Source organism: Corvus hawaiiensis, chromosome 6 (assembly GCF_020740725.1).
Source record: "Corvus hawaiiensis isolate bCorHaw1 chromosome 6, bCorHaw1.pri.cur, whole genome shotgun sequence".
Classification (NCBI taxonomy): Eukaryota; Metazoa; Chordata; class Aves; order Passeriformes; family Corvidae; genus Corvus; species Corvus hawaiiensis.
In genome coordinates, this window is record NC_063218.1 from 47,503,463 (window position 1) to 47,530,341 (window position 26,879).

Sequence of the window (26,879 nt, forward strand, 5' to 3'; positions counted from 1 at the left end):
TGATGACTACTACAGAGGTTACAAATTTAAGGCAGAAAAACATTGTCCTGTGAGTTTTAAGTTCCTGAAAATCCATAAAGAAACACTGACAGCAGAGACATAGAAAATGTACTTTTTCACTCACTGGGGTTGTTTTATAATTGGAGATAATTTTAAAATAAATTGAATCATCCTTCATTCTCTTTCAATGATAAATATATTAAATTTATAAAAGTTGTCCATTTTTATCTAGTACGCTGAAATGTTTTAAAAACATGTTTTAAGTGAACTCTTTGAATACTTCAAAGAGTAATACTTTCATAGTTCTCTCACCCATGGAAACACTAATGTAGCTAAGATAATTTTCAATCTACTTGCTTTCCATAAATTCACTTTTCCAGTTTATATGCAAATTTTCCTTCAAAAGTTATGGTACAACCTAAGTATAGTCTGTTTGTTCTTACAAAATCAATTATGCTTTTTGGTAAGATAGTAAAGAAAATACTTCTAAAATATACTGCTGCATGAAAACAGATTAACTTGGGTTTCTGACTAAGCTTCCTGAGGATCTAGAAGAGAAAGCTCAAGTCTTCAGTAGGCTACAACTCAAAACTACAGAGAAGATTGCTAATACAGGTTTTCATTTTTCCTTTTTATTCTAAGAAAAAACGTATTTGTATTTCTCCTAGAGACCCTGCTCACACTGATGTTCTGAAATGTTTTAATAATACAAAATACACTGACTTCTCTTTACACCCCCACACATCAACACTAATTCTGAAATGAAAAAGGTAATAAAAATACAAAATACTGAACAGATGCTTCAGCAGCCACAAGAACATCTACCTTCATTTAAAGTAAACTTATTCTCGCTCTTCCTATCTCTCACAGCAAAATGGAGAAATGTGAAAGCAAACTGTAACCTCTGAAGACAAATTGGGATAGAAACTGATACTCAAGGGCTAGAAAAAAAGCACAATTTGAACAGTTTTATTTCATAGTAGGTACTCAATACATTAAGGAAATAAAGAAAATTCAGCTGCGAAAGATTCTTCTCAACTACCACTTGTTAAAAATAATTAACTCTTGATTAGAAAAAAACCCCACACTATGAATGGATAGCAAACCCCAAAATGTTAGCTTGGTAATACAGTAGTACTTCAGACTAGCAGTTGGTTAATAATCACAATTATCACTGAGCATGGTAATGCTGTTAAGTGAGAAAGAGGGCCCCAGATAGCTTTGCCACCACAGTAGTAGAAAGAGATGGCTATGCAAACTAAATCTTTCAAATTCATTTATAATATATTAGCAGATAAAGGCAGCTCTTTCTGTAACTGGAATAGCACACAAGGTCTATTTCGTAACTCTTCACTTGGACACCACTCTCATCCAGAGTCCTCAATCCTTCACACTGCAGCATTCCTTCCATACCCACACACTGTTCTTCCCTCCTCCCTCCAGTGCTGCTGTCCTTCAAACAATGCAGTGTCACTACTGCCTCCTTCTGTCCTCCAGACCGGCAACACCGGAATATTTCCGTGAGAAAGTAGCCCCTAGAAGAGTCAGAAAGAGGCACCTACCTGTAGAGGAATTCTCAAAGTACTTTTGAGCATTTACTGTTACTATTCCCACCAGACAGTCACATTAAGTGTAACTGGCCAACCAATGTTCAACACTGAAAAAAAGACAGTAACTGATAATGTGAATTCCAGATTGGTCTATAGACAAAGACTCGCATTGTGGTGCTCTCCAACAGAGACATAATACACTTTCATTCAGATGATACATTTATTAAATTAGAATGAAAAAGTTAATGTACTTTAGAGTGCAAGAAACATATTTGGACACTGGACCCCAATACAGAGAAACAATGTCTTCAGAATAATTACAGCAAAAAACATCCTCTGTACGGTATTACATATCAACCAAACAGGCATAACGTTTGTAAGGGGGAAAAAAACCCATTCAGTACCATCAGCAGATGCAAAGAGCAGTAGAGAAGTTGCAAGGATCTAGCTAGACAAAAAATGTTCCTACCTTTAGCAAGTTGAGGCTCTTGGCAGGACTCACACTATACTGAGAGCACTAACTGTTAGCAGATGCCTGTCTTATACAGCTGGCTTTGGCTCCAAGCTGCTGGAAGCTGTTGAGCAGAGGAGCAGCATCAAACGCACCCCATTAGCATTTCCTCAAAAGCTACAATCATGACTGACGATTTGTTTGTTTTAAAGAAAGAAACAGACTTTCAGTTACAACATCTTAATTTCACAGACCCTGAAGTCAGTAAACACTCCCTGCCTTTTTTCATCTCTCTCCAATTCAAACCTAACAAAAAACAGCTTAACTGGAAATTGGATACGTATGCTGAAAAGCTGAGCAGGCTTATGATTTTGTTCTTTTTAACAAGAGAAAGTAGTACATCTTGATGTAAGAGTTTCATTTCTAATGCTTAATTAAATAAAGACAAATCCACAGAGCAATATTTAAGTATAGTGTAAGATAATGAAATACATCTACTGGCTATATTGCTCCTACATCCAATTTTCAACACATACGTGTACCCTGTTTTGCGTAACATTTGCCTAGGAAAAAAATACACACCAAAAATATATCTAAGAACAGGAGTCTCCCTCAGAGGGCCAGAGCCCAGTTTATGAATAAACCTGGCTAGCTTAAATTTGGAATTACCCCTCCTGGCAGTTAGGACTGTAAGGTGGTTTTGTTCTGTGCTTGAAATGGAGTTGTAATAGGATGCAGTACAATTTACCAGCCATTAAGATGAACCATGACCACTTGCTTTTACGAAAAGCTGTATTATGAATCCCACCGTTTTAATATAAAAATTTAAATATGTACATTTTCCCTGAATTGTCCATCCCTAGCAATTCATGCTGTCTTGTAAAAGTTAGAGCACAGGACTCTTCCTGGAGGTATCTAAGCATTAAATCCTTACCAACATTCATCCTTTTGGGTCATGGTGTCACAAAACACTGTGCTATGAAGACCTAATGCCTCTACACCTACTCATTCACAAAATTTACGATGACTGTAGGGAAGGGGCAAGACCAGTTTCTTGAAGAATACCCATTTAATTTTAGAAAATAGAAGTGTGGCAGTTCTACAACTACAGCACACAGAAATTATAGCCTTGAATTTCATCATTCAAAATCCAGTTGGAGGATGTTTAAAGACACTTATGCTTTCAATGGGAAATTTAAGATGCTAAGGGATTCATAACAAAACATAAAACTGTACATTATGAAAGACAGCTTTAAAAGGTCAGAAACTGGGATGATTTTTGGCGCTGTATTTTAAAAGTTTCAGAATTACTTTTAATGATAAAAAAAAATATTCATGCTCTACTGCCAGTGCTATCTAAAGGCTACTTAAATGTAGTTTGGGGGGAAGGGGGGAAGTAAAATCAGCTTTCCATCAGATAATTAAGAAAATATTTTAAGCATAGGACATGAAATAAAGTACGGAGAAGAAGAGAATATGGGTCATTACTCCCTATTCCAAACCTGGCTTTAATGTTCTCATGAATCACTCAAGAGCCTAGATTTCAAGTGTACATTCATTTCAACTCTTGAAAATATAAAGGTCTATGGCTATTGTAGAAAGTATTTGAAATCAAACATTAAAGAGACAAAACAGCAACATTGCACATCACTGGAAAAATAAATTGGTGCATACTATTTAAAGTGCATTACTTTACAAAAACAGACACCTCAGAAATTCATCCAACAGGTGTAACTGGTGCATACTGTATGATTCTGCAGCTCCAAAATCAACTCTTATTTGAAAAAATTACACTAATAATAAATACAAACACCTCCTCTGAGGATCAGACTGTAACTCAGATATGTTAAATTGTCTCTCACAAAGAATTTTATTTCCATCTGCATCAAATAATAATAAATTGACTACAGCAGCTGTAGTCTAACAAGTCACTGAGCAATTCATAATGCCATTCTAAGACCCTGAAGCTACTTTTCATGCTTATTTCTTATTACAGGAAAAATACAATCATTTTCCCACTAATGTAAAGCAATAACTTTGCTGAAACACAGGTATTAAGAAAGAAGCCTTATAACCAGATCGTAGATTTTTGCTTTTTTAATGTAAGATTACATCTTAAATAATTCTTTACGGCTTCAATAATTTTCCAGGTATAAGTATCTTTCCTTCTGCACTTATCCTTTGAAATAGCCATGGGAATGCAGAAGTCGTAGTTAGAGTGCAATTAACTGTGGGAGTACATTAGGGCTTAGTCCTGCTCTCTGCTACAGCAATACATACTGTATGAGTTAAAAGTTACCTCCTAAGATTTTACAGATACATAACAACACTATGTGGGAGGACAAAGCCCCAAATGCACACCAGAAGATATATTGCTTTGGTGCCCAATGACTAGATTGAATAGAAGATGCCCATTACAAATACCAACAGCAGAACCTAAGAAATTTAGCTTATTGAATTAAACATCTTCCATCCAAAAGGTGTGAATATATCACAGTAATAACTAAACACCACAGGATAAGAAAGGGTTTCTCCTTTAATTTCTGGCAAAAATAGGCTGCTTGCTGAAACCTAAATACTTTTAACAGATCAGTTGTGTTTAAAGAGCAAATCTTCCACGGAAAGATTTTTTTCCCCATCTAACAAACATGAGTAAATCCTGTACTGCATAGAGTTACTTTGTAAGAGCAAGTTTATGAAAAGGGGGAGAGAAAGAAACAAAGCGGCATTATTCCCCACCCCATCAGAATACAGCCACACAGGGCACAGCTGATAGTAAAGATGCTTCACTGCTCTATTGTAGGACATAAGCTAAACTGAGTATGTACAGACAGAGAAAGAAAGAAAAAGATCCAAACATCCAAGGAGAAAAGAGATATAATCTGTCACACACGATGCACTAACAGAAAGCTGTTGAGAAATTCTTCCTCTAGCTAAATCCCTGGCTTGGCAAGTAAAAATAAGTGGCATCAAGGACGGGGACTACACAGGAAGTGGGCATCTATGATTCTTCAGCCATCTGAAGTAAGGAGTTGATAGCTGCATCCTTGTTCCCCCTCTGAGCTTCTAGCACTGAGCGGATTACTTCCCTGTCCATGTTGGGAAACATGTCCTGGATAGATTTCAGGTCCTCTTCATTACACAGGTGCTGAGGGTTGACCGCAGGAGGTGGTATTGCCACTGGTACCATGCCTGGATTACAGACTGCAGGCATCCCTATAGGTTAAAAACAGAAGAAGAAAAGCCACAAAACATACATGAGTAGGGGGGAAAAGAAAAAACAAACAAGCCCACAACAAAAAACCCCAGTGATTTTGAAGACGAATGTAGCTCATGACTTGTCCCAACCCACCAACATCAGCATTTGTTTATTGTAACATGCGCTCCAGAGGACGAAAAAGATTGCAGAGATTATACCTACACTGTTGCAACTGGAAAACGTTTTTCTGGAACAGGTTGTCTCCCCAAGGTTATATTCCAGAAGTTAAAAATTACAGTATGGCAACAGGTACTGTTCAAAATCAGGTACAACTTGCATAAACAGGTTCACACAAATTCACTGACCAAACACTAAGCTCATCACAGAAAGGTATGGTTGGTTTTCCCCATCTCTTATTTTAGTTCCCAATGTATTTATGTTGTGATGAAAAAAAAAGGTTTTACATCAGCAATATATATAGCTGATATTTAGAAAGACAATGAATGCAATCTCTAGCACATTCAAAGGAAAGCAAAGTACTTTGGTCCGCTAGGAGACTGGACCACACAAATAAGCAATTTTTAGCAGATGTTTTTCCTGGCTGAAGTTCCATCCAGCCTGCAAAGGCACTGTGGCAAAAGAGCAACACCTATAGGAGCGTACACTGCTTTGCTCATCTCTCTTCCAAAGGACAAAGTTCATCTGACCTGTCATTTTTCATTAACTTCTCGTATATTCATGTAAAATAAAACGCTGGCAGTTTACAGAGTTTTAGAAAATGAGTTTTCCTATTCCTGTTAAAAGAAATTACTAGACAAAATCCCCTTTTCACCACGAAATAACTGTTATCATTAAGCAGAGAACCATTGCTGAAGACACCACCTTTTGCTTAGTATAAAACTGAAAACAGATACAGTACATATCTATAGTCTTTTGTTATCACTTCTGAAAATTGTGTATTTCACTTCATCTCTATGTAGTTTCAGATCTTTGATTATCTTAGTCCCACTCCTCTATGTATTAGCTTCTTCAGTTCTCCTGTAGAATTTCTAAGGTAGGGCAAGGAAAACTGCCTGCAGCTAGACAGAAACAAGTTACAGTATCGGTTCTTTTATGCATTGTTTCAAAGACTACTCACCTGGTATTTTTATAGAGTAGTCTACAATAATTCAAAGACGTTCATGCAAAGTAATGGTTAAATTGAGAAATTATCACCAAATATGTATTAGTTAAGATTATTCTTTATACATACTTTAACACCAGACTTAATAAATAATTTTATTTGCCTTTTATTACAATGAGATCTTTCTGCAACCTGCAGCAGTCAGAGAGACTTAGAAAACTGCTAAGACTTTTTGTTTTGACAAATTGTCTTAGTCCCCTTCCCTCACTTACTTTTTAAAGAAATCTGATGCACCTCACCAAAGGAGGTGCATCAGATTCAACTCCTTTAATTAGATGAATAATCACCTATTTTCATTTGTTCATCAGCTTTTCAAAATAGCTATTAAACAATAAGATTACCTTTATTTTAAGAGAATATCATGATAGAAAGAATGCTTAGCAAATAACATTTTCCAAATGCAATTGAGGTGATATACACAGATCACACCATTCTTTCTTACATACTCGAATACCTACAAATTTTAACATACAGGCTTTTCCTACACAACCATGTCACTTCCTCCTAAAGTTTAGCTAGTTACATGTTTGGTTTAAAGCAGTTCATTCTAGTCTTCCTGGGTTTTAATCATTCTATACAATAGACAAAATGGTTACTTCAGAAATGATTTCAGAAGAAACTTCACTTTGCTATCCTCCACTCCTCTGAAAGCAAGACTTCCTTCACTTGTTGTAGTCTCACATTCCAGCTGGGTGTTCTTGAACAACCTTACATACTTATATTATTATTTAATTACACAAGTGATTCTAGGTTTTCTGCTTCTTTAAAATAAATAGTTCTCAACTTTTTACGCATTTGTTCTTCAAAAGCCTTGTTACTCAACCTCATTACCAGTTTAGATTTGATATATAATTTAACACTTTCACATCCCCATATGTGGGAGACCTACCAATTTTTGGCAGAAATCTACTTCACTGTTTTAGTTCACAATTCTTACGATTCTCTGGCATACATTTTCTTTGGCATACATTTTCTTTGAGCATCTAACTCCTTTTACACACTCCTTTTACACACTCTGTTCAGTTCACCTGTTTGCTTTCTATCTATGACCTTAATTACTTCTCTGTAAGTTAATCAAAGGATGAACTATTTGCATCATCACCATTATATATCTTCAAAATAAGACTCTTTGAGAACCAGCTTTCATATATTATTCTGGAGTAGATCAGAAGCTGCTTCTCTTCTACTGAATTCTAACTGCTCAAAAATCTTAACAACAACGCATATGTATAACCAAATACCATTTTCAAGAGTGCCTCTTTGCAGCCTCATCTTTCTTAGCATGACGACTGAAGTACTTATGTGATTGAAAATATTGCAATTATGTTATCTGTTCAGACCTAACATCTAAAAAAAAAAGAGCAAAGAGCAGTTTCAATACTTACCTTGTCTCGTCAAGATTTTCTTCACTCTAACTATTTAGTCAGAAATGTCTATACTCACTTTAATTTGAACAAATGTTTTAGCATCCCAGTGACTTGTTTTTTCTGCCAGCATAAAAATGCTGTATTATAATTCGCATTCAAGGCTGGATGAGCTAAACATCAACTCTGGCTGACAAGGTACTGTAATTGAATATAGTTTGACTGCATGCACTGCACCCAGGATTTTACCTGATGTACTCTTTTCTATTTCTTTCCTCAACTTGGCCTCCTGTCCTATCTGAAGGGATTCATAACTGACTTGTAAACACCTCCATATTTATCTGTTCTCCAATTTTGATTTTAAAATTCCCCTTTTAATCATCTTAAGTTTTATTAGAAGAAAAAAAAAAGGAACCTAGAAGCTTTAAGTCTAACACACAGGCTGCATCTCAAAAAGGTTCATACTGAGTCACAATCTCATAAATTTGTTACCTGCACACTGGAACCATGTTTCCACCCAGCCATCTTCAGCCCACCTCTACCACAGGTATCTGTCACCTTTTCTGCAACACCCTAAACCTTGGCTCTACAGCTTTTTATGGCCTTTGGACCATGGTCCCTGGAGTTCTGTCTGGCACTGTGTGTTTGAACACACGGCCAATCAGACCATGTGTGCACCCTGGAGGCAAACCACTGGGCAGTCCTCACCAACCCAGCAAATACACTTCACCCAATAACCCAGCAGTATTTTGGACTGCCTCTTCTAGAGTTTCAGCAAGCCTCAACTCATTCCTCACACTGCCTACAAACAATCTAGGCATTTAAAAGGGGCATAAGAAGATGTGTGGCCTCAAAAAAACCAAAGTTGCAAAGTACCTGAAAGAACAGAGCAACAGAAGTTACATTTTACTTCTAACATAAACTTCCCAATATTTTTTACTAAGTCATCAACACCCTAAGATTATCCAACAATCAGCCTAAACAGTGTATGAACTGTCCCTATAGGAGGTCAGTTTTAAGTATTAACGCAAATTAAACATGAGGCTCTTTTCTCAAGTACCACAGCATCCTTCATCTTACCAATAAGGTTTCAGTGTCTTATCAGTGCCAAAATAAAATCAAGCCTAGAACATTGTTTTCCTTACTGCTTTCATCAAAAATAATTATGAAGCCAGACATCTGCACAGGCAGTACTCAAAAAGCATTTCCAATACAAATAATCAATTTAAGACAAGAAATTTCTTGACTATATTGTTTCTCACCAAGGATTTTCAAAACCCATTTTCTCAACTCTTACAGTTTTAGTTTATGCTGTCTACAACTACACTGTATACAAATGGAAGTTAGTATCACAGATTTCTAATGAATACCTCCATGATATATGCTTACTTTTCATGAAACTCAACATTCAAGTTATACAAATACCAATTTAAGAGTACTTTGGGTTTTTCCGCACTCAGGCTGAAAGCATCCATAATTTCTGATTTACAAAACAGTAAGTAAGACTTAAGCATGAACTTCAAGAATTATGCACTGAAATTTAGCAAACAGACACACATATGCAGTCATTAGAGAAAATTATAATAAGCTTCAAAATTATCAATGTTCAGTAAAAAGCTGCTTTAAGCTAAAAAACTTCGTATCCCTGACAGGTAAAAAGTGGAACTAAACAATGTAAGAATCCACTACTAGTAGAATTGTGGATTCCTGTATTACGCTCAGATATTAGGTACGTGTTATAAATCAGAAGAATGGAGCACTGTTTTCCAATTCAGTGAAATGGCAATGGCAAACATGCTAGCATAAGCAGTGACATTCCAATACATGAAACAATAGCAAGTCAATTGCTACAAGCAGCAATGAAAGCATCAAAGCAGAATTAACAGGGTAAACTTTTTACAACTGCATACAAGGCATTACACACTTGTAATTTTATTTACTTTTTCAGTCAAGTGCCCTATGTTGAATTTCTTAACTCACTATCATTCTGTCCCATCCATAGACTCTTTCAGAGTAAACTCAGGAACCTTCTCAGCATGAATTCTTTCATTTAAATGAAGAAATTGGTAACCCTTTTCTAAAAAACACAATAGCTCTTAATGATATTTGCTTCAGGAAAAAACTCAGTACTAAAACAGGCATGCCATCTCATTTTTTTGCAAACTACTAGAAAAATTAAGTGTATGAAATATCAGAAAAATGCTAAAATTCCACTGCTCTGAATAAGCAAAACATGTTGCAACGACCACAACAGTTTTATCTGCAGCATCTTTCTGAAATTCAGGGCATCAAGAAATGACATCGTATCTCACAAGAAGTCATTCTAGAATTTTCTGAATGCATTTGATTGAAGACCAATGCTTCTATCAAAGATAGCAGTGTCACAGCATTTTTGCACAATTCAAAATCAAAAGTGTCACAGTAAAGGAAGTCTAAAATGAAGGAAAATTGATTTCCTGTACATAATTTACCTTTAGAGTTCTAGTCAGGTACTTAGCTTGACATGGATGTAAATCAGAAGTGCATGAAAAATATGCACTGATGAAAAAAGCGTTACCTTTTAAAAAGAAAGCTTATTTGAAGAATAATTAAGGAAATTAAGACTAAGGCAATTGGCAGGTTGTCTTAGTGTCACTGCAAAGTTTTTCAAGTTTACACAAAGCCACGACATTACCTGCTCCTCCACTAATCTTGCAGTAGCAGAACAACTGCAAGAATAATGTTTCTCTTCTAGAAAACCAATACTATCACCTAGTATTGCTCACTGACATACAACAGCTTCAGATGAATATTATAACACCACATTATAGCCATCAACACTGTTATTAGCAATCAGTTTAACCATTATAGCTTGAAGCTGAGCAGATGCCTTTAAAGACTTTCCAACAGGTTAGAAAGGCTCTAATAATTTCCAGAAGATGCATTAAATTGTTCTACTGTGACAACCAAGTGGCAATACCTTGTGATACAGCCTGCTGTAACAAATAAAGCAGTAGGTGAGTTCATGCAAAGACTCTTGATTCAATGAGGATGGGAGTGAGAAAAGAGCTTGGAAACTTACCCAGAGCAAAGTACTCAAGCCCTAAAGACAGGTGAAAATGAAGGGACAAGGGGAAAGGAATAAGACATGGGAAAGAAATATTAATCTATTTTTTAAAGGATATTAATTATTTACCTTCCAAAGGTGAAAGTTGGATAAACTGAGGTAGTTGGGCAAAACTTATACTACCTAATATTAAAAAACTAAATCCTGCTAGGATCCAGTCTCTTAACTAATTTGTTTCAGCACCCTGAACAAGTTTCCTAAATGTTTTGTTTATGCAGAAGTAACAATCAGAGGAAATGCTGCCAAAGTAAGTAAGCCACCAGGTGTTTGCAGCAAGGATTATATTTTATAGACCACAAAGGACAACATACATCCATGCTTTTCTGAACAAATACCAGTAACATCACAAGCTAACCTATGATTCTCATTAAGGACATCAGAAGAAACAACGCACATACACACATAACCCTGCCTCAATGAAAAGTGATATTCTCGACTCTGACAGGACCCTGAAACACGCAGGTTTTTAACATTCTTTCAACATGGGAGTTCATAAAATGAATAAAAACAAGTTTCCTATTTATCCCATTAACATTTAGCTTATAAGAAATATAAGCTTATTGAACTAACATTTTTTAAGCTCACTATCTCTGGTACTGTTCACTACAAGAAGATACTGCAAACACCAGTATATCACAATATTATACAGTTTAAATTAAGTAATCTTTAGAAAAAGAAACAGGAAGAGGTGGTAGATAAACTCAGCTTCTAGAAGAACAGCAGGGTTCAAAAGTTCTAATGTTTGCATACCCAATCCACAGATATATCAACTACAGCAGCTATAGCTTGTAGCAACTAGTGCTGTCGTCAGAAGTTTTCAATTAAAAATTTTTTGCAATTAATTACCATGGTGCAAGAATATTCCGCAGCCACTTCTGTTCTTAACACAGCTCCATCTACCATCAAATGTGAGGAAATGAGCATTACTTGTGTTCATTTGCTTACCACAGTGACTAACTGCTTGCTTCTATTGTTTACCTCAGCTTGTATGAGAGAGTGTGAATTAGCTGCTTCAGCATTAACTAGAAGGCTAGTTAATTAGAAGGTTAGTTTTGAACAGAAGTTTTCTGTTACAGAAAAACAGCTTGACCTTTTTTACACATCTAAATTTGACTCAACCATCTCTCTTTAAAGCACAGTTATTTTGGACAGTTAACAAATAACTGTTGAACTGTCCGGATAAGCATTTTAGTTCACCCACTCTATTTCCATCATAGATAAGGCTTTGATTCTGACAGTCTTCTACAGCAGAATCTCCTCCATTTCAAATGTAATAAACTATTCAATGATGCTCTTCCACTCTTCAGAAGGAAAAGCAAAATATGTTTACTCACTACATTAATTTAGCTGCACAGGTAGAAAACCTGAACTAAAAATACAAGGCAAAGCAGGAGCATACTGATGTTCAACCATTACCCTTCTTGAAGTCTCAAAAGGAAGAGAGCAAACGCTGTACAGTGTTACAAAGGAAATGTGCAAACAGAGTAGGCCCAGAAGACAAAAACAGTTCAGTTGTGCAGGGAAGGCCAGCATCTTGCATGCACCTTTCTGAAAGAGTTTACACAATCCAGACAGATTCAGACTATCCAGACTAGTTCAGTATACAGAAAGTATTTCAAAGAACTCCAAGATGTCTTCCAAGATGCACTATTATTTCCTTTTATAATTTGAAAATACTTTTATTAAGCCATTAAATGTATGCAACAGTAAAAATATTCCGCAGCCAAGTGACTTTGCAACTCCAAACCTTAACATCCATCTAATTATTATGAGTGGGTCATTGATTAGTGAGTAAGTCAAAGCTTTAGAACTCACAGTGCTTTGGGAAATTTTCATGATGTCCACAGAAATTCTAGAACGGCAAACACAAAGCACAATAATACTTAAAAAGACTAAAAAATACCAAATGTAGGTCAAAGGTAGCTTGTAAAAAGTTTGGCATTTATGGAGCAAGGGAAGTACACCCGAGCTTTCCCAGAACAAAAGAAGAGTTCAAATCCAGGGGTGGAACTTTGCAATGCTTTAAAAATACAAGTCACAGGTGCAGGAGGAATTTTTAATACAGAATAGTATTATAGCAGCAATTAGAACAACCATGCTGGACCTTGGTACAAGGGTAATGCTCCACCATATAGACCCCAGATTCTTAGATGCTAAAATGTCAGACATTACTATCACTTGCAAATTATCCCTTATTTCTTCACTTGTCCACGTAGAAAATACTGTCAAGTAATTTACAGAGCATCAAGATCCGAACATCCAGTACTTGAACAGTACGTTTGAAGGTCTTCTATCAGTTTTATCTGTTCAGTGCTATGTCTAGTTTCAATTCTACATTAAACTAATCTTCGCTTCATTTCTTCTGTTTATACTCTGGCACAGAAATTTTGTAATATGAATATTCTCATTTTGATTTATTCTTATAAAAGAAATTTGCTAGCACTTTCTATTAGATCTTTTAACTATACACAAGATGACTGTGTCTGAAGTTCACTACAGAAGGTCTGGTTTACCACAATAGAATCACCCTTTGGAATGTACACTCCAGTTCAAAGCACTTCACTAGCAAAGTCAGCTACAGAGATAGCTACAGAGATTAAAAAAGCACTTTAAATGAAGCAAACAGCATGTTTTCATTAGGGAATACAGCATGCAGCCCAACTTTTCCATATTTTGCAGTAACTTAACTCTGTAAAAATGAAACAGGAGGTATGATTTCTAAGTTACATATCCAGTCTTCTGTTGATGAGGTTTGTTTTTACAGTGAGTGGAATTTTAAATTCAATCATTCCCTAGTCATTTTAAATTCAATCATCTCCTAGTCTTACAAAAGAAAAAGAAAATATATGTATCTGTTGTGTCATCCCTTAGCACTGCAATTATGTCCCACACACTCTTTCATTCATACACTTGCACACAAAGAAGTTAAAAATATGCAAATTTATCTTATTTTCCCTAAAAAGTACACCTATTACTGAATAAATATCCATACAACAAACTGGGAGCTGTATGTGAAACAAACTCAACTGAAATTGATTTATCAGTTCCCCAAGTAGGACAAATTCAAGCTTATTTACATACTTTAAAATTTTCATCTCTGACAGAAAAATTACAAAACCTAAGTTAACACATCTTTCTCTACAAGTCAAATCTCTCTTTGAACCAACTAAAAAGCACTGACAACAGCTGCTGTAGTTATGTAAACACATCAAAAAGAGCTATCTCAGAGCTCCCTAACATTTTTAATTCACTGAGCTGTGAATACTTCACATGCTGTGTAGCATGTTTCTTTCCAACAAAGCATCTTCAAAGACCACAGAAAAATTAATCCTGTTATGGGCTATGGAAGCTGCAGGTCCAACAGCACAATTCATTTGGGGCACTTTCTCAAGTGCAAAGAGCTTCACACTCGACTTGCCACCATTTAAGTAAGCACACATTAAGAGTGCAGCCTGCTCGACAGCAATTCAGTGACGTGATCAAAGTCTAAAATAAATACTCAGAAAGAGAAGCCTTCACAACTTGATAGACATTTTAATCCATTTATTAAAACTCATGTAGCTCCAGGGTGCAAGACTGAAGACAGACCTGCACTTAATTTGTTCCCTCTTCTCATAAAAATATGTCATGGAAAAAGTGGTTAAGGAAAAATCATTTAAAGCTTCCTTTACATTCTGCAAAAAGAGGAGTAATTTGGTATTTATTTCTGCAAAACCCTTCGTCTGGAAGTTTTAAAGTCTTCAAGGAGAGAAAACATACCTGCTATAGGCACATATCCAACTCCTTGCTGATATACAGTGGGCATCAGAACCACTGGCTGGGGCTGCATCATCATGGCAGCTGGCAAAGACTTGACAGAAAAAGCACAGATTAGAACAACTCAGGAAACAGCAAAAAAATGCCAGGAATTAAAAATGTTTGCAAACAAGTCATTACATTGCAAATCCATGTTCAGTAGTACAATATGACTATGCTGAGTGCTAATCTATAGTAAACAAAATCCCTGGCAAACTAACGGAACTACCATCTTTCAAATGACAATTAATTTGCCTGTGAATCAATAAAAACACAACATGTCAAACTAGCCTTTCGCAAGAGTGAAGTGTTGTTATTGAAGTGAATTATTTTAAAATACAGGTTTAATCATCTTTCATGCCTTAGTCCTGTGAAATGAATATACAACATACTCACCATAAATTAAATATTAGACAAAATCTGAATTTTATTCTTATTTTTCACTTTTAAAAGCAGTACACTGCTCCTCAAAGCAAATTTTAGTTTAAATAAATTATTTTTTCAAGTAAACCAGTGCTTTAAACAAAATATCAAATTAACTCCATTCCCTTTTACTACCACAATAACTTCAGTTATATTTCAGTTCAGTTTGATCCTTGAAAATATTGACTATTATGTACAGTACATCCAGAGAGTGACAGTTTTCAAGGTTAATTATAAACTCTTTTCTCCCTGGGGTAGTGGAACAACTGTTCAGATCTGGGGCAGAATGTGAATTTTAAACAGCAGGGAACATCTGTTCACTCAACAGCAGCTTGGAACTTCTGATGATGTACAAGTGCAGTAGGAAGCATTCACGCCTGCACGTGCTACACGTTAGCCAACAGCTACTTGAAACAAAGGTGACAGATGAGAACACTCCAGGAGCTGCTAAACAAACCAGCATAAGTCTGCAGTTCATGACCAGTAGCACCAAATGAACAAGAATGGAAATGAAAAACAATGTCTGTGGCGGGGCCGCACGCAGCGTGACTGGGCAGCACTGGCGAGCATTGGTCCGCGCCGCAGCGGCACAGGCAGCACGTGTGCTCCCGCCACAGATGTCATTTGAAAGAGCACTCAAACTGCCCAAGAAACACTTAAGACAGAGAAGAGTTTATGTTACTTTGCTTTTAAACTGACATGAATTTTTAAAGATTAGAGTCCACAAAGCTTTTTAAAAATTATTATTATCAAATTAGGAATGACAATGGACCATTTGGCTGAGGATTTCTTTTTTATACGTGTAGTAGCACAGTGTTAAGGAAACTTTCCTGTCTGACCATCCAGGAGCCACTCTTGCAGCCGCTCCAGTCTGTAACTACTGAGACCAAGACCCCTTTGCAGTGGGTGGCTCCAGTGCCCCACAGGTGCCCCTCTTGGTTCCCTGCACACCCCACACTCACACAGTCAGACAGGGTTTCCTTACCAGCCCAACCCTGGGTTCCCCACGGCAGAGTCTCAGATGTCTGGATCCTTAAAACAATTTAATCATGGTGCAGTAATGCAGAAACAGCTCGAGCTGGTGCCTTTAGGGACAGACCCTCAACAAAGGAATCCCTGGGTTTTGTACCCTCCATGCCTGTGACAGTCTGGGGTCTCCCTGCTGAGTCCTTGGCTCCTGCTGTGTCCAAGTCCCCGGTCACCTGGCCCGTGCCATAGGTCCCTCTGCCCTTTGTGGTGCAAAGGGTCAGCAATAGGTCATGGTCCCTTTCCTGGGGCTCCCACCATGTCTTCCACCCAGTGCACAACCTGCAGCTCCCACTGCAGCTGCACACCCACTACCTGCTCTCAGTGTGTACCTCAACAACAGGAATAAGCTGAATTTTTGTAATGCAAAACAAGATAAATACCCATTTTCCACCTCACCACAAAGTATTTATTGCCTTTACAAGTATTTTTGACTGCTATTCCCAAAGTTAGGTATAATTATTTTAAATGTCAATACACACAAACACCCAGTATGGTACAACAGATCTACTTCAGTCTAAAATATCTCCCTCCCACTACTTAAGAACCTTTTCTCCCTTCCCATCCCAAACTCGGCTTACCGTGTATGACATAACCAGATTAATCATTCCTTCCTTGTCATCACCTTGCCTTCCACTCAAGCTATACCATTCATCCTCCACATTTCCTTGTTTCAGAGACTCAGGAATTGTAATGTGTGTCCAAGCAATGCGGTCATCCATTGAAAAGGCTCTCTGAAATATAATTTGAAAAATATTACCAAATTAAGTGTCCTGGAAAAAAACCCAAACTTAAAATTATCCTTGACTAACACTTCAGTTTTATGCTATTAAACTTTGTTAATTTTATTCCCTTTTAAACTACTAAAGTGTCAATAAATATTTTGGCCATCTGCTTTCCAACAAGGATGAAGGACACTAAGTGGGACTATAGATTGACTGCAGATATTTAATAACAAGAAATTGAAAACCTGAAGCAGAATGCTCTAGAAATACAGCATCCTATCATCATCATCGGCTGTGTGAATCTCATGACATCATATCAGAGGCCATTACATGAACGTAAACAGCTTCTGTTTACTATGACAGGCTGTGAACTCCAGCAGATAGAACTACTGATCTGCCCCCCTGTTACAGCAATGAAACAGACACTTGAACCAATTAACTAAGCCCACAAAGCAGCATCCAAAAGCCTCACTTGTGTAATGACCACACAGTTGCTGTACTGTCATGCTTTACTACACACAGCGAGAGAGGCAGAAAAAAAAAAAAAAAGCAAACCATAACTTTAGCCTAGGCTGTAGCCTCTTAGTTTTGCCTAATAAATCCTAGGGACTACACATAGTCTGTATTTGACAGTTTTATTCTCAGGAATTCCAAGCTTGGGAAAGCTTCCAAGTTCTTCCTAGGTTAGAACAGCACTGAAGAATTTTCAAGTAAAACAGCATTGTACAACAGGCTATTTTTAATAGGGACAGTGAAGGATATAAGGCTACAGGACATTTTGATAGCCAAGAGGAGCTTAAATAGCACTCAGATATCTTTTGCTTCTCTTTCTTTGAAGGCAAGCCTGCTAATGCCCCTTTATCAGCTATCAAAGGACAAGTAACAGTTCTGACATTCTTGGAGAAGAATAAAGCTTTATGCATTGCTGCTTTTGGAATTCTGAAAAATTTTTGTCATCTCCCAGAGAACATGGCTAAGGAACTGCCTGTGCTAACTCAATCCTTTTTTGCAAGGTTTCACCTAAACCTCAGTCCAAACAGGAGATGGGGAGGGGTAGAAAAAATATAGAGCAGTTCTAACCTCATCAAATATCTCTAGATAAAAGGAGTCCACACCCGGTGGAACAGTGCACTGAATAACTTTGTTCCAGCGGGGGTTCTTGGCTCCATTATGTGCTGTTGGAGTTTCGTACACAGCGTATCCCAGCCGTATTCGACAATACGGATCCATGCGCGTCATTCCGTAATTCTTTGCCAGTTTGGCCTGAAAAGAAAAGAAACCCAGGAAGTGCATAATATTGACATTAATTTGAGAAGTTAATTACTATTAGTTCACAATAAGAACCAAATATTGAACAAACGACTAGATTAAATTCTGTGACAGAGAGGAAAGAGGAAAAAAAATAAAGAAAAACAGCATTAAAACATAAACCAGTAATATCGTTAAATGTCTGGGAGACCTTGAAAACGGAACATCTTTTTAACCCGTTTATTGTAGAAAATACACATCTTCGCTGTAGTTAAAATAAATTACTTCATACCAAAGCACAAGATACATGATTACAAGAACACTGTAACAAGTTCAATTTTTCCCTGGGTATCTGATCCCCAACATACAATCACAAGTATAATGTCATAGGTAGACTGTCCTCTTTCACTTAAGTTCTTTCAAAGGATGAAATACAGAAGTGCAGTACCTTCAAGAATATCACACAATCCAAAAGCATAACCTGCAAAAGCAGTTCAATTGAGGTAAACTAGTAATAGTAGATGGTATGTTTCTAAGTGATTAACCACTCATTTCAGCCTATGCATTTACTAGTAGTTAATTCAGGGGACAACTTAAGTCCTAACACTACTATAAAAACACATGCTGTATAGAATCAGAAGAGACCCAACATACTTTTGCTATAACATCAGAAGACTAGAACAAAATAAGGTGATGACAGTCCTGAACATGACACTGAACATTGCTACACAGCTGTGCTCATGCAGAAGTTGGGCTTTTTGGATGTGCTGTTCCTTTGACCTGTAAGCAGCCCATAGCTCTTATTATAGTAAGACAAATGACAAACTATGGTGCCCCAGGGCATTTCTCACCTACAGGATGTTTACAGAATTCCCAACAGTTGAAGCAGTGCACTGTGTAACATTTATCACAAAGGCTGCACCTCAGGCTTCGAAAGCCCTTTTCTCCTTCAGGGAACATGCGGGTTCATCAATTCATACATAGAGCTGGTGAGAAAGGTCTCAAACTGTTTCTTGCAAATGTGGACTTAAAAGTAAGAAAGCAGGCATCCAAATTAAGCACTCACTATACTCTGGAATTGTGGGATTAGACAGTTTATCAAAACCTTTAGCAAAAGAAAGGCGATAATCAGCTGTGCTTAGACAAATTCACCACCACCCCAATATATCTGCATGAAAAAAAAGCAACAAATTATCTCCTCAGAAACTTTTTCCGATCTTCCATCAGTTTATTAGTAACAGAATTAAGGGATGCTGTTTGATATGCTTTATCAACACATATTTAAATACAGAACACTTCAACCAGATTTTCATTTTCTGTTGGTTAACTATACCATGGCAAGTCTCCTATCCAGAATGCTACATCTCAATAGGCAGCCAAGATTCCATAGCATTCCTGCACCAATTCCTAAACAGGTAGAGAAGACTATCTCCTGTCTGTTGTACTACCATTCAGAAGGACCCTGACAGGCTAAGAGAAGTGTGCAGACAGGAATCTTGAAGTTCAACAAAGGAAAAACAATATATATGACAATAGGACTTTGGACCAACTGGCTGGAGAACAGCTTTGAGGAGAAGGATGTGGAAAAATACATAAGGGAACTGCAATTCCCTATAATATTCTCAGAATTACTAATGTCTTCCAATAAAGTACAGGAACTACAGGAAGCCCCTGAATAGAAGTTTTCAAAGAAACCTGTTCACTGCAAAAAACCCCACAAGTTTATTTGATTATGTGCTACAATAGCAAGGTTTACAGGAAATTGCTGCACCAGGCAGCGATGAAACATGAAACTGGACAAAATGCTGATGTACAGGAAAATGAAGCTATAAAATCTTTAAGAATTACTTACTCCCCTTTTACAAGTAATTTAGTAATTCAAATTCCAACATAGAATCTTTTTGTGTCCACCAATTAAAAATTTTACATTAATTATTTAAAATTACTTAATTGTACAAAGATGGCATCATTTATACCTGTACTACGGTTATGCTGAGTCTTCCTACTGTACCCATTGCTCCTCCATACTGTAGCTGCTGAGCTGCCTGGGCATCCAGCTGGATTTGCTGTTGCTGCTGGGTGGGGGTAATGCGAAGAAAATCTTGAGGCAGCTCACCAACAAATACCTTAAAAAAGAAAGAGAGGAAAAAAAAAAAAAACTTTAATAATGAGAAAGAGATGACTATAAATCAAAGTGTAACAAATTAAGGAGAATTTAGTCTTGTTTTGACAGCATGAACAAAGAACTAATTAAATGACAAAATCGCCAACTCATGTAGCAAATGTTCTCCTTTTCAAAACACTTATTTCCAACATAAGCCTCTGAAAAGAAGTACGACAGAGAGCCAAAGCTGCTCTGCAACTAAACATTTAAGTAGTCCATACAAAAGTCAGAACCACTAAGTTTTAAATCACATTCACGTATGGTATCTGATGGCATCCAGCTCTTTCACTTATTCATCACCCACGCTGTATCCAATCATTCCTGTGCCAAGACACAGCGCAGCATTTTCATCTGAAAGGTCACTTCCACAGTCACCCTCAAGACAGACTGTAAACCAGGATTTCTGTGGAGGCTGGTGGGCCTGCTGGACAAGAAACGAAAGGAGCCCTATGGTGGGATAAGTCCTAGGTTCCATTCCAGCTTACGGTGACTGAAAAGCTTCCCCCAGAATGCTTTGTTCTGTTAAGTTAATGTACCCCAGTTCTGCTGTCTATAGAGTGGTTTATGTATTTAATACAGAACTGTCTACCTCATCAAGACAAAAGACAATGCAATTTCTCATGTTGTAATCCCAAGCAAGATTACTCAATCATGTATCTGGCAGATGCATGCCTACAGAACATAATTTAAGATGTTAACAGGCCTTAAGGACATAGCTTTTCAAGATTAGACAGCATTTGCATGTCAAGATTGCATCTTGGAGACAGAAACTGCAGCTCTTGCCAAATCACATGTATGACTATTTTGTATGATTATCTGAGAGCTTCAGGATCCTAGCAACAGTAGGGGTCACATGCCAGAAAGGAAGTTTATCTGAAAAGTTCAGGAGGAAGCACTGAATGCCTGCTGCTGGGCTATTGGGAAGCAGAATAAAAAGGGAATTAGTTTTGCTTACAAGCACCTTAAAATTTTACAATTAAAAACCTAAGAAGCTGAAGTTTTAAGAAGTGGGAAGAAAAAACAGGGGCAGAGAGGGAGAAAACTAAGCTAGAAGTTAATAATAAAAGAAAGCTTATTTAAGTTTGGCTGGCAATGAGACATGGTGTTGTAATAGCCTTCTCACTGGAATATGCATCATTTTAAAATAAAACATAATCCATTTAGGCAAGATTTGAAATGGCCCCAGAATTAGCAAGGAAATGGCATTTACAACACAGCAGGTCCCCCTCCAACCCTGGTCCTCCAGAGAGTTTAAAATCTGGTATTATTAGCACCTCTAGGAATAGATATCATAAACATTTCCCAAAGTCAGAACTGATGGCTGCACCCCTGAAATCCCATTTCCATATTATGCAAGCTCCCTCTGTCAAACTCCCAGAAAACAGGATAGCCTCTTTTGTCTCCACCATCTTCACATGGATATTGGAAAACTTAAGCCAATCACAACAGAAGTCATTTATTATTTGTAGAAATCATAATTATTATTATTATTAAACAAGAATTTATTTCATATAAATTAGCCAATATCTGCTCCAAAATAAATAAACAAACTAGTCTCTGTACTGAAGTCCAAAGGGGAAGAAGTCCATAAAGGAGACCAAAGTTTTCTTACAGGAGCTAAGCTGATTCTAGGTTATTCAGTTACCTCACACAAAGCCACATTCTTATCCTAGAACTACAAAACTGACATACATAGAAGCTAAAACCATCCAGTATTTACTAAGTTCTCAAAAGATCTGAGTGGTAAACCCCTCCAAAAGGGAAGAGTGAGTAACAGGACACACTCATCTTCTGCGTTCAGCTCTGACTAATATTTGGTTCACAAGTCCTGGTGATATAGCCTGTAAAATATCTAGGAGAGGTGCTTATTGAAGGAAATACACTACTCAGTATGTTCTTAAGCTAATTATCAGCTGATTCCACATTGATGGAGACAAATCAGTATCATTCAATCTTTTTATCTGTAAAGAAAACAGGTCAATTTACATCTTCCTCAAAACATTCAAAAGCAGGCACATAATTGCCACCTCCCAACCTGAATTAAAAATACAAAGTTATGTAACCAGAATTCAACCACAGTCTTTATTTTAACAGCAAGGAGAACACATACGACAAGCTTGTGTCACTGATCCTACTCCACAACCACTTTGAAACAAACGCACTTCCCTCTACTATAAGAGCACTTCAGAAAGAATGTGACATTCAAGCGTGTTCTGTCACTAGCTGCAGAACAAAAAATTAATTCCATTTAGGAACAGGACAGGGATAGGACAGACACAATTCAGAAGACAAATGTTGAGCAGGCAGTCATTAAAAAATAAGACTGTCTTATAATCACTTCCTAATAAACTTTATTGACAGCATTGCTTATCATAAATATGGATTATCTATAAACAGAATAGTATTGCCCTTCCCATCTGCTACAACCACCTAAGAGGTAGTTTTGTGGATCTTCAAAGCAGAGTACTGCAGGTACAAAAACTGCATCTCAGCTTCTTGAAACTGAATGTGGTGTGATGTTCTACAGCTATTTGATGTAACTGAGGATGGGGCTGTCTCGGTCTCACCTTCCTGTTTCTTATGCAACATGAAATGGTGCCAGAGAGTTGTAAAGTGGGTCAGTGTAGAGGCCTGATCAGAAGAAAGTGAAACAAGGGTTGGGGGTAAAGGGAATGGGAGGGAAGTGGTCAGAACACTTAACTCACTGATCCTGCAAGTTCTGGCACCTGTGTAAAGGAGGGAAAGGGATACAGAGCCAAGGACAGCCACAAATGCCCCAAGTTACAGAAACATTTACCCCGACACTCAGGGAACCATAATTAAGGTTTCCACACTAGCAATTACCAAGGAAGTCTAACATGAAACTTCTTCAAAACATCAAAGAGCTTTAAACACCTAACTACTCAAAAAAGTTCTTACTATTCTCCTTTAAATAGTTTTACTGTCTTTAAGAAAGAAAAAGTGAATGAGACAGAATTTTGAACTATTATTCTATGTTTTGCACCCTGAAGAAAAAATTGGTACCAGATAGGAAGCATCCAGAGGTCCTGAAAGAGCTGATATTTGTTCAAGGCTGCTCTCTAACACCTTTGAAAGGTCATGGAGATTAGAGGAACTCCCCTATAACAGGAGAAAGACAAATCTCATACCCATCTTTCCAAAGGGCAAGAAGGATGACCTGAGGAACCACAGGCAGGTCAGCTTCACCTCAGTCACTAAGAAATTAATGGAGCAAGTGCTTCTGGAAGACATTCCTTGACACATGAAGGAAAAAAACCAAATGGGGACTAGGAATAGCCAGTCTTTACCAAGGCTTTAAAAGAATAAAAAGCTGATGAGCCATCTGCCTTCTCCAATACAAGAATGTATGACTAAGGAAAGTGCAGAAGGTATCAAAGCTGGATCATTACAATCTGAATTGGGTGGACTACTGCATGGATGAAAAGCTGGCTGAGGCACTGAGCTCAGAAGATGAAATTCAGTGGTTAACGACACTGGAGGTTGGTTAAAAGTAAAGCTGTTCAGAGGTCTGTACTGAAACTAACTTATGTGTCTAATATTTTTCCTCAGTAACCAAAGGCGAAGACAGAAGGTATCCTTACCAGTTTTGAGGATGACATTAAATTTTGGGAGAAATGACTGGTATAATTGACAGCAGTACCAACCGGAGAGACAGAAGAATTCACTGGCAGGAATCTCATGAATTTCAACAAGCACAAAGACCTGTACTTTGGCCAGAAAAATCCCTGGCACCAGAACAGACTGGAGAACAACTGGCAGGACTGCCTGTATCTCTACAGAGGTAGAGGGCAAGCAAAACATGGATGAGCAGAGGACTCTTGCAGCAATGAATCCTAACAGAAGACTACACTGGATCAACAAGAATCCAGCCAGTGGGCTGAGGAAAGGAAACAACTGCTGGACCACACCTGGAACACTGCGATGGTTTGGGGCCCAACAGTACACAAAAAATGATGAACTTCAGGGAGCCCAGCAAAGACCCACCAAGAAGGCCCATGAAAAGGGCTGAAGCACTTGTGAGGACAGGCTGAGGATTTGCTTAGAATAGAAGAAAGTTAGAATGCACCTTGTAGCAGCTTTCTGGTCTCTGTGAGCAAGTCATTAAGAAACAGACCCAGGTTCTCCTCTGAGGTGCAACACAAAAAGAAAGGAGATCTCAATTGTTGAACTGAAATGGAGCAGATCTCACAGGAAAAAAGGAAGGGTTAAAAATACCTGCAAAGTATGGCACGAACTATGGTATACAAATACGAGTTAAAAATTAAAGACAGAATGAGTATCCATATGACATCTGTGTCTACGCCTGGAGAAGTGAAGCCTCCAGGGAGACCACAGAGCACCTCCCAGTCCCTGAAGGAGCCTACAAGAAAGCTGGAAAGGAACTTTTGACAAGGGCCCATAAAAAGTTTTGAAGAGTCTCAAGAAAAAACTCATCAGAGTCATTACTCATCAGAGTAGTGATTATTAGGAAAATTAGGAGCAGAAATCTATGCAGTTGGTGCTTGATGTAATGTTGAAGGACCTGACATATTTGCCAGCATGGTGGATAACCATGGAGAGTAATTTTGGGTATGATTCACTAGCTAAGGAACCACAAAGTTTTGGTGGCTCAGTCTTAATCTAAAGCCTGGTCAAACTATTTATTAATACTCTCACTTGTAAAAGATATTACTTAGCAGCCCTTACATATTCAGTTACAGTTTAGATTTAAAAAGCTGTTTTGCTCACAACAGGTTACAAAATGTGAAAATATGCTAATTCCATAACATCCTGAAAAGGGCCAGAGATATCTATGTTCTAGCAGAGTATTTACAGTAACAGACAGGATGAATTCTGTTTCATCTGGAAAACTAAATAGCAATCAGAACTTTTAACTGCGCGCCAAGTAAGCAGCATCACAAACCAGAAAATGCAGGTATAAGACTAGCAACAGCCCACTTTATTTTCTTACCCACATGAAACAACCTTGAATATTTTACTGCTTGTTCAAACAGAAAGACTGAACTGTTCTCTCCAGCAATACAGAAAAAAGTGGTTCCCAATCCTTTAGCACCATTTAGTGGCTATTCATTTGCAATGCAGTTGCATATATGGAAACAAGTAGAATTCTATCTTCCTCCCTGGAGAGAATTAAGAAAGGCTGGCATGTACCATATCAACACCCCCAGCTGTGAATGGCCGCTTAATATGCATAATTGCATATTTCATTCATTTGAAAACGTTCAAATCTCTAAAGTGGGTAAGGAAGAAAAGCATGTACAACAACACTAGGAACATATTAAAAAAAAACCCCAAAACCTGAGGCCCAGAAACCTAAACTTGCATGAGATAAATCATCATATGCCTTTCCACTGGTCAGGCTTCAATCAAGTTTAGGAAACAAAAGATTGCAAAGAGATTATACAGGAGTACCTGGGAAATTCTAGAACAAGACATCTAGAGGAGTAACATTCTAAGGGTGAGATGTAGCTCCTTTAAAACATTCAAGAAAGACTAGGCAGTTATGATAAAGACAAATAAGGCACTTTAATGAATAAAATTGATGACCATATCATATTACTGTCATAAGATAACTGACAGCAATACAATTTTTCAAGACTAGCAGTAATTCACCTTGCTGTTCTTTCTACAAGACTGCATAGATAAAAAAAAAAAGAGTAGCTGTTTCTACATAAAAAAATACAGCAGTGCAAATTTATTGTTTTTTTAAAAAACCCTCGTTTCACCAAAAGCAGTATCATACTGTCAATGACTACTAGATCCTTTCAGAGAGGAGGAACAGAAAGGAACAGCGTATCTGCCGAAAGCTAATGTTGTAACACCACACATGTAGGACACCCCGATGTGAGGTACGACTAACCCTGGGCAAAACCAGACACTAACATATTCCCAATAAACTGTCAGCACTACCTCCCAGAAGGCTGGTAAATTAGTTTTACGACGGCTCAGCTCCCGTCCAACACGCACGCCTACATCGTACACTGGATGCGTCGTTCCAGCTTTCAGGCGGCAGCTCCAGGGACAGCGGCCCGACCGTGCCCCGCCGAGCCGCGAGCACAGGGAGCTACGCTCTGCTTCCAAGGGAAAGCGGTTTATCTCCGGTTCAGTGTAAGTCGTTCCCTCCTTGGAAAGGCCTCTGGACAAAGAACGGGCAGGACAGCCGCCTCAAGGACTCCGCGCAGTTAGGAGGGATTTTCCCCTCCCCTTCCCCAAAGCCTCTTCGCAGGCTTTGGAACCGGGAGACGAGGCAGACTTCCCTCCCCCGCACCCCGGCAGCCTAGAGAAGATGAGAGGGCTTTTCTTCTCCCGCCTCCAGCGCGGCCGGAGCTGCGGCAGGGTGGGAGACGCGGAGTCTCCCTCCCACAGGGGCCCTGGCAGAGGCCGGGCAGGCCCATCTGGGTCTCCAAGACGGGCCTCACCCGCCCAGCACGGCGAGCGGTAACAGGAGATACCCCTGAGCGGGCCCGGCGGCGGGGCCGCGTCCACAGCACTCACCGGGCCCCGCTGGGTGGTGACGGTGGTCGCCATGGCGCCTCGCCGGGGCCGGGGCCGCGACCCTTCCTCCTCCTCCCCGTCCTCCTCCCGCCCCGCCAGGCCGCCGACGCCGCTCCCAACCGAGATCCC

The 26,879-nt window shown here is 38.3% G+C and overlaps 1 protein-coding gene across 2 annotated transcripts; it reads right to left on the minus strand.

Annotated features, from left to right (window-relative positions):
- Positions 1 to 1,756: 1,756 nt before the first annotated feature.
- Positions 1,757 to 26,879, minus strand: LOC125327029 (toll interacting protein). Of its 2 annotated transcripts, XM_048305893.1 has the most exons (7): positions 26,751 to 26,879; positions 20,047 to 20,196; positions 17,903 to 18,085; positions 16,679 to 16,831; positions 14,613 to 14,703; positions 10,809 to 10,829; positions 1,757 to 5,217 (listed from the first exon to the last, which is right to left on the minus strand). In XM_048305893.1, exons 1-7 carry the CDS (start codon positions 26,781 to 26,783, stop codon positions 5,003 to 5,005), a joined length of 846 nt encoding a protein of 281 aa, XP_048161850.1. In that variant the 5' UTR covers positions 26,784 to 26,879; the 3' UTR covers positions 1,757 to 5,002. The 2 variants fall into 2 exon arrangements, with proteins under 2 accessions (XP_048161850.1, XP_048161851.1); XM_048305894.1 differs by lacking the exon at positions 10,809 to 10,829 and having other exon boundaries at positions 26,751 to 26,876.

Excerpts from the sequence above, each read along its gene's own strand:
- LOC125327029 (XM_048305893.1), bottom strand. The coding sequence starts at position 26,783 with ATGGCGACCACCGTCACCACCCAGCGGGGCCCG. Across the intron at positions 16,832-17,902 it reads ATCTAGAGATATTTGATGAG|AGAGCCTTTTCAATGGATGA; the intron begins GTTAGAACTGCT and ends ATTATATTTCAG. Across the intron at positions 5,218-10,808 it reads GCTTGAGTACTTTGCTCTGG|GGATGCCTGCAGTCTGTAAT; the intron begins GTAAGTTTCCAA and ends TTTAACCTATAG.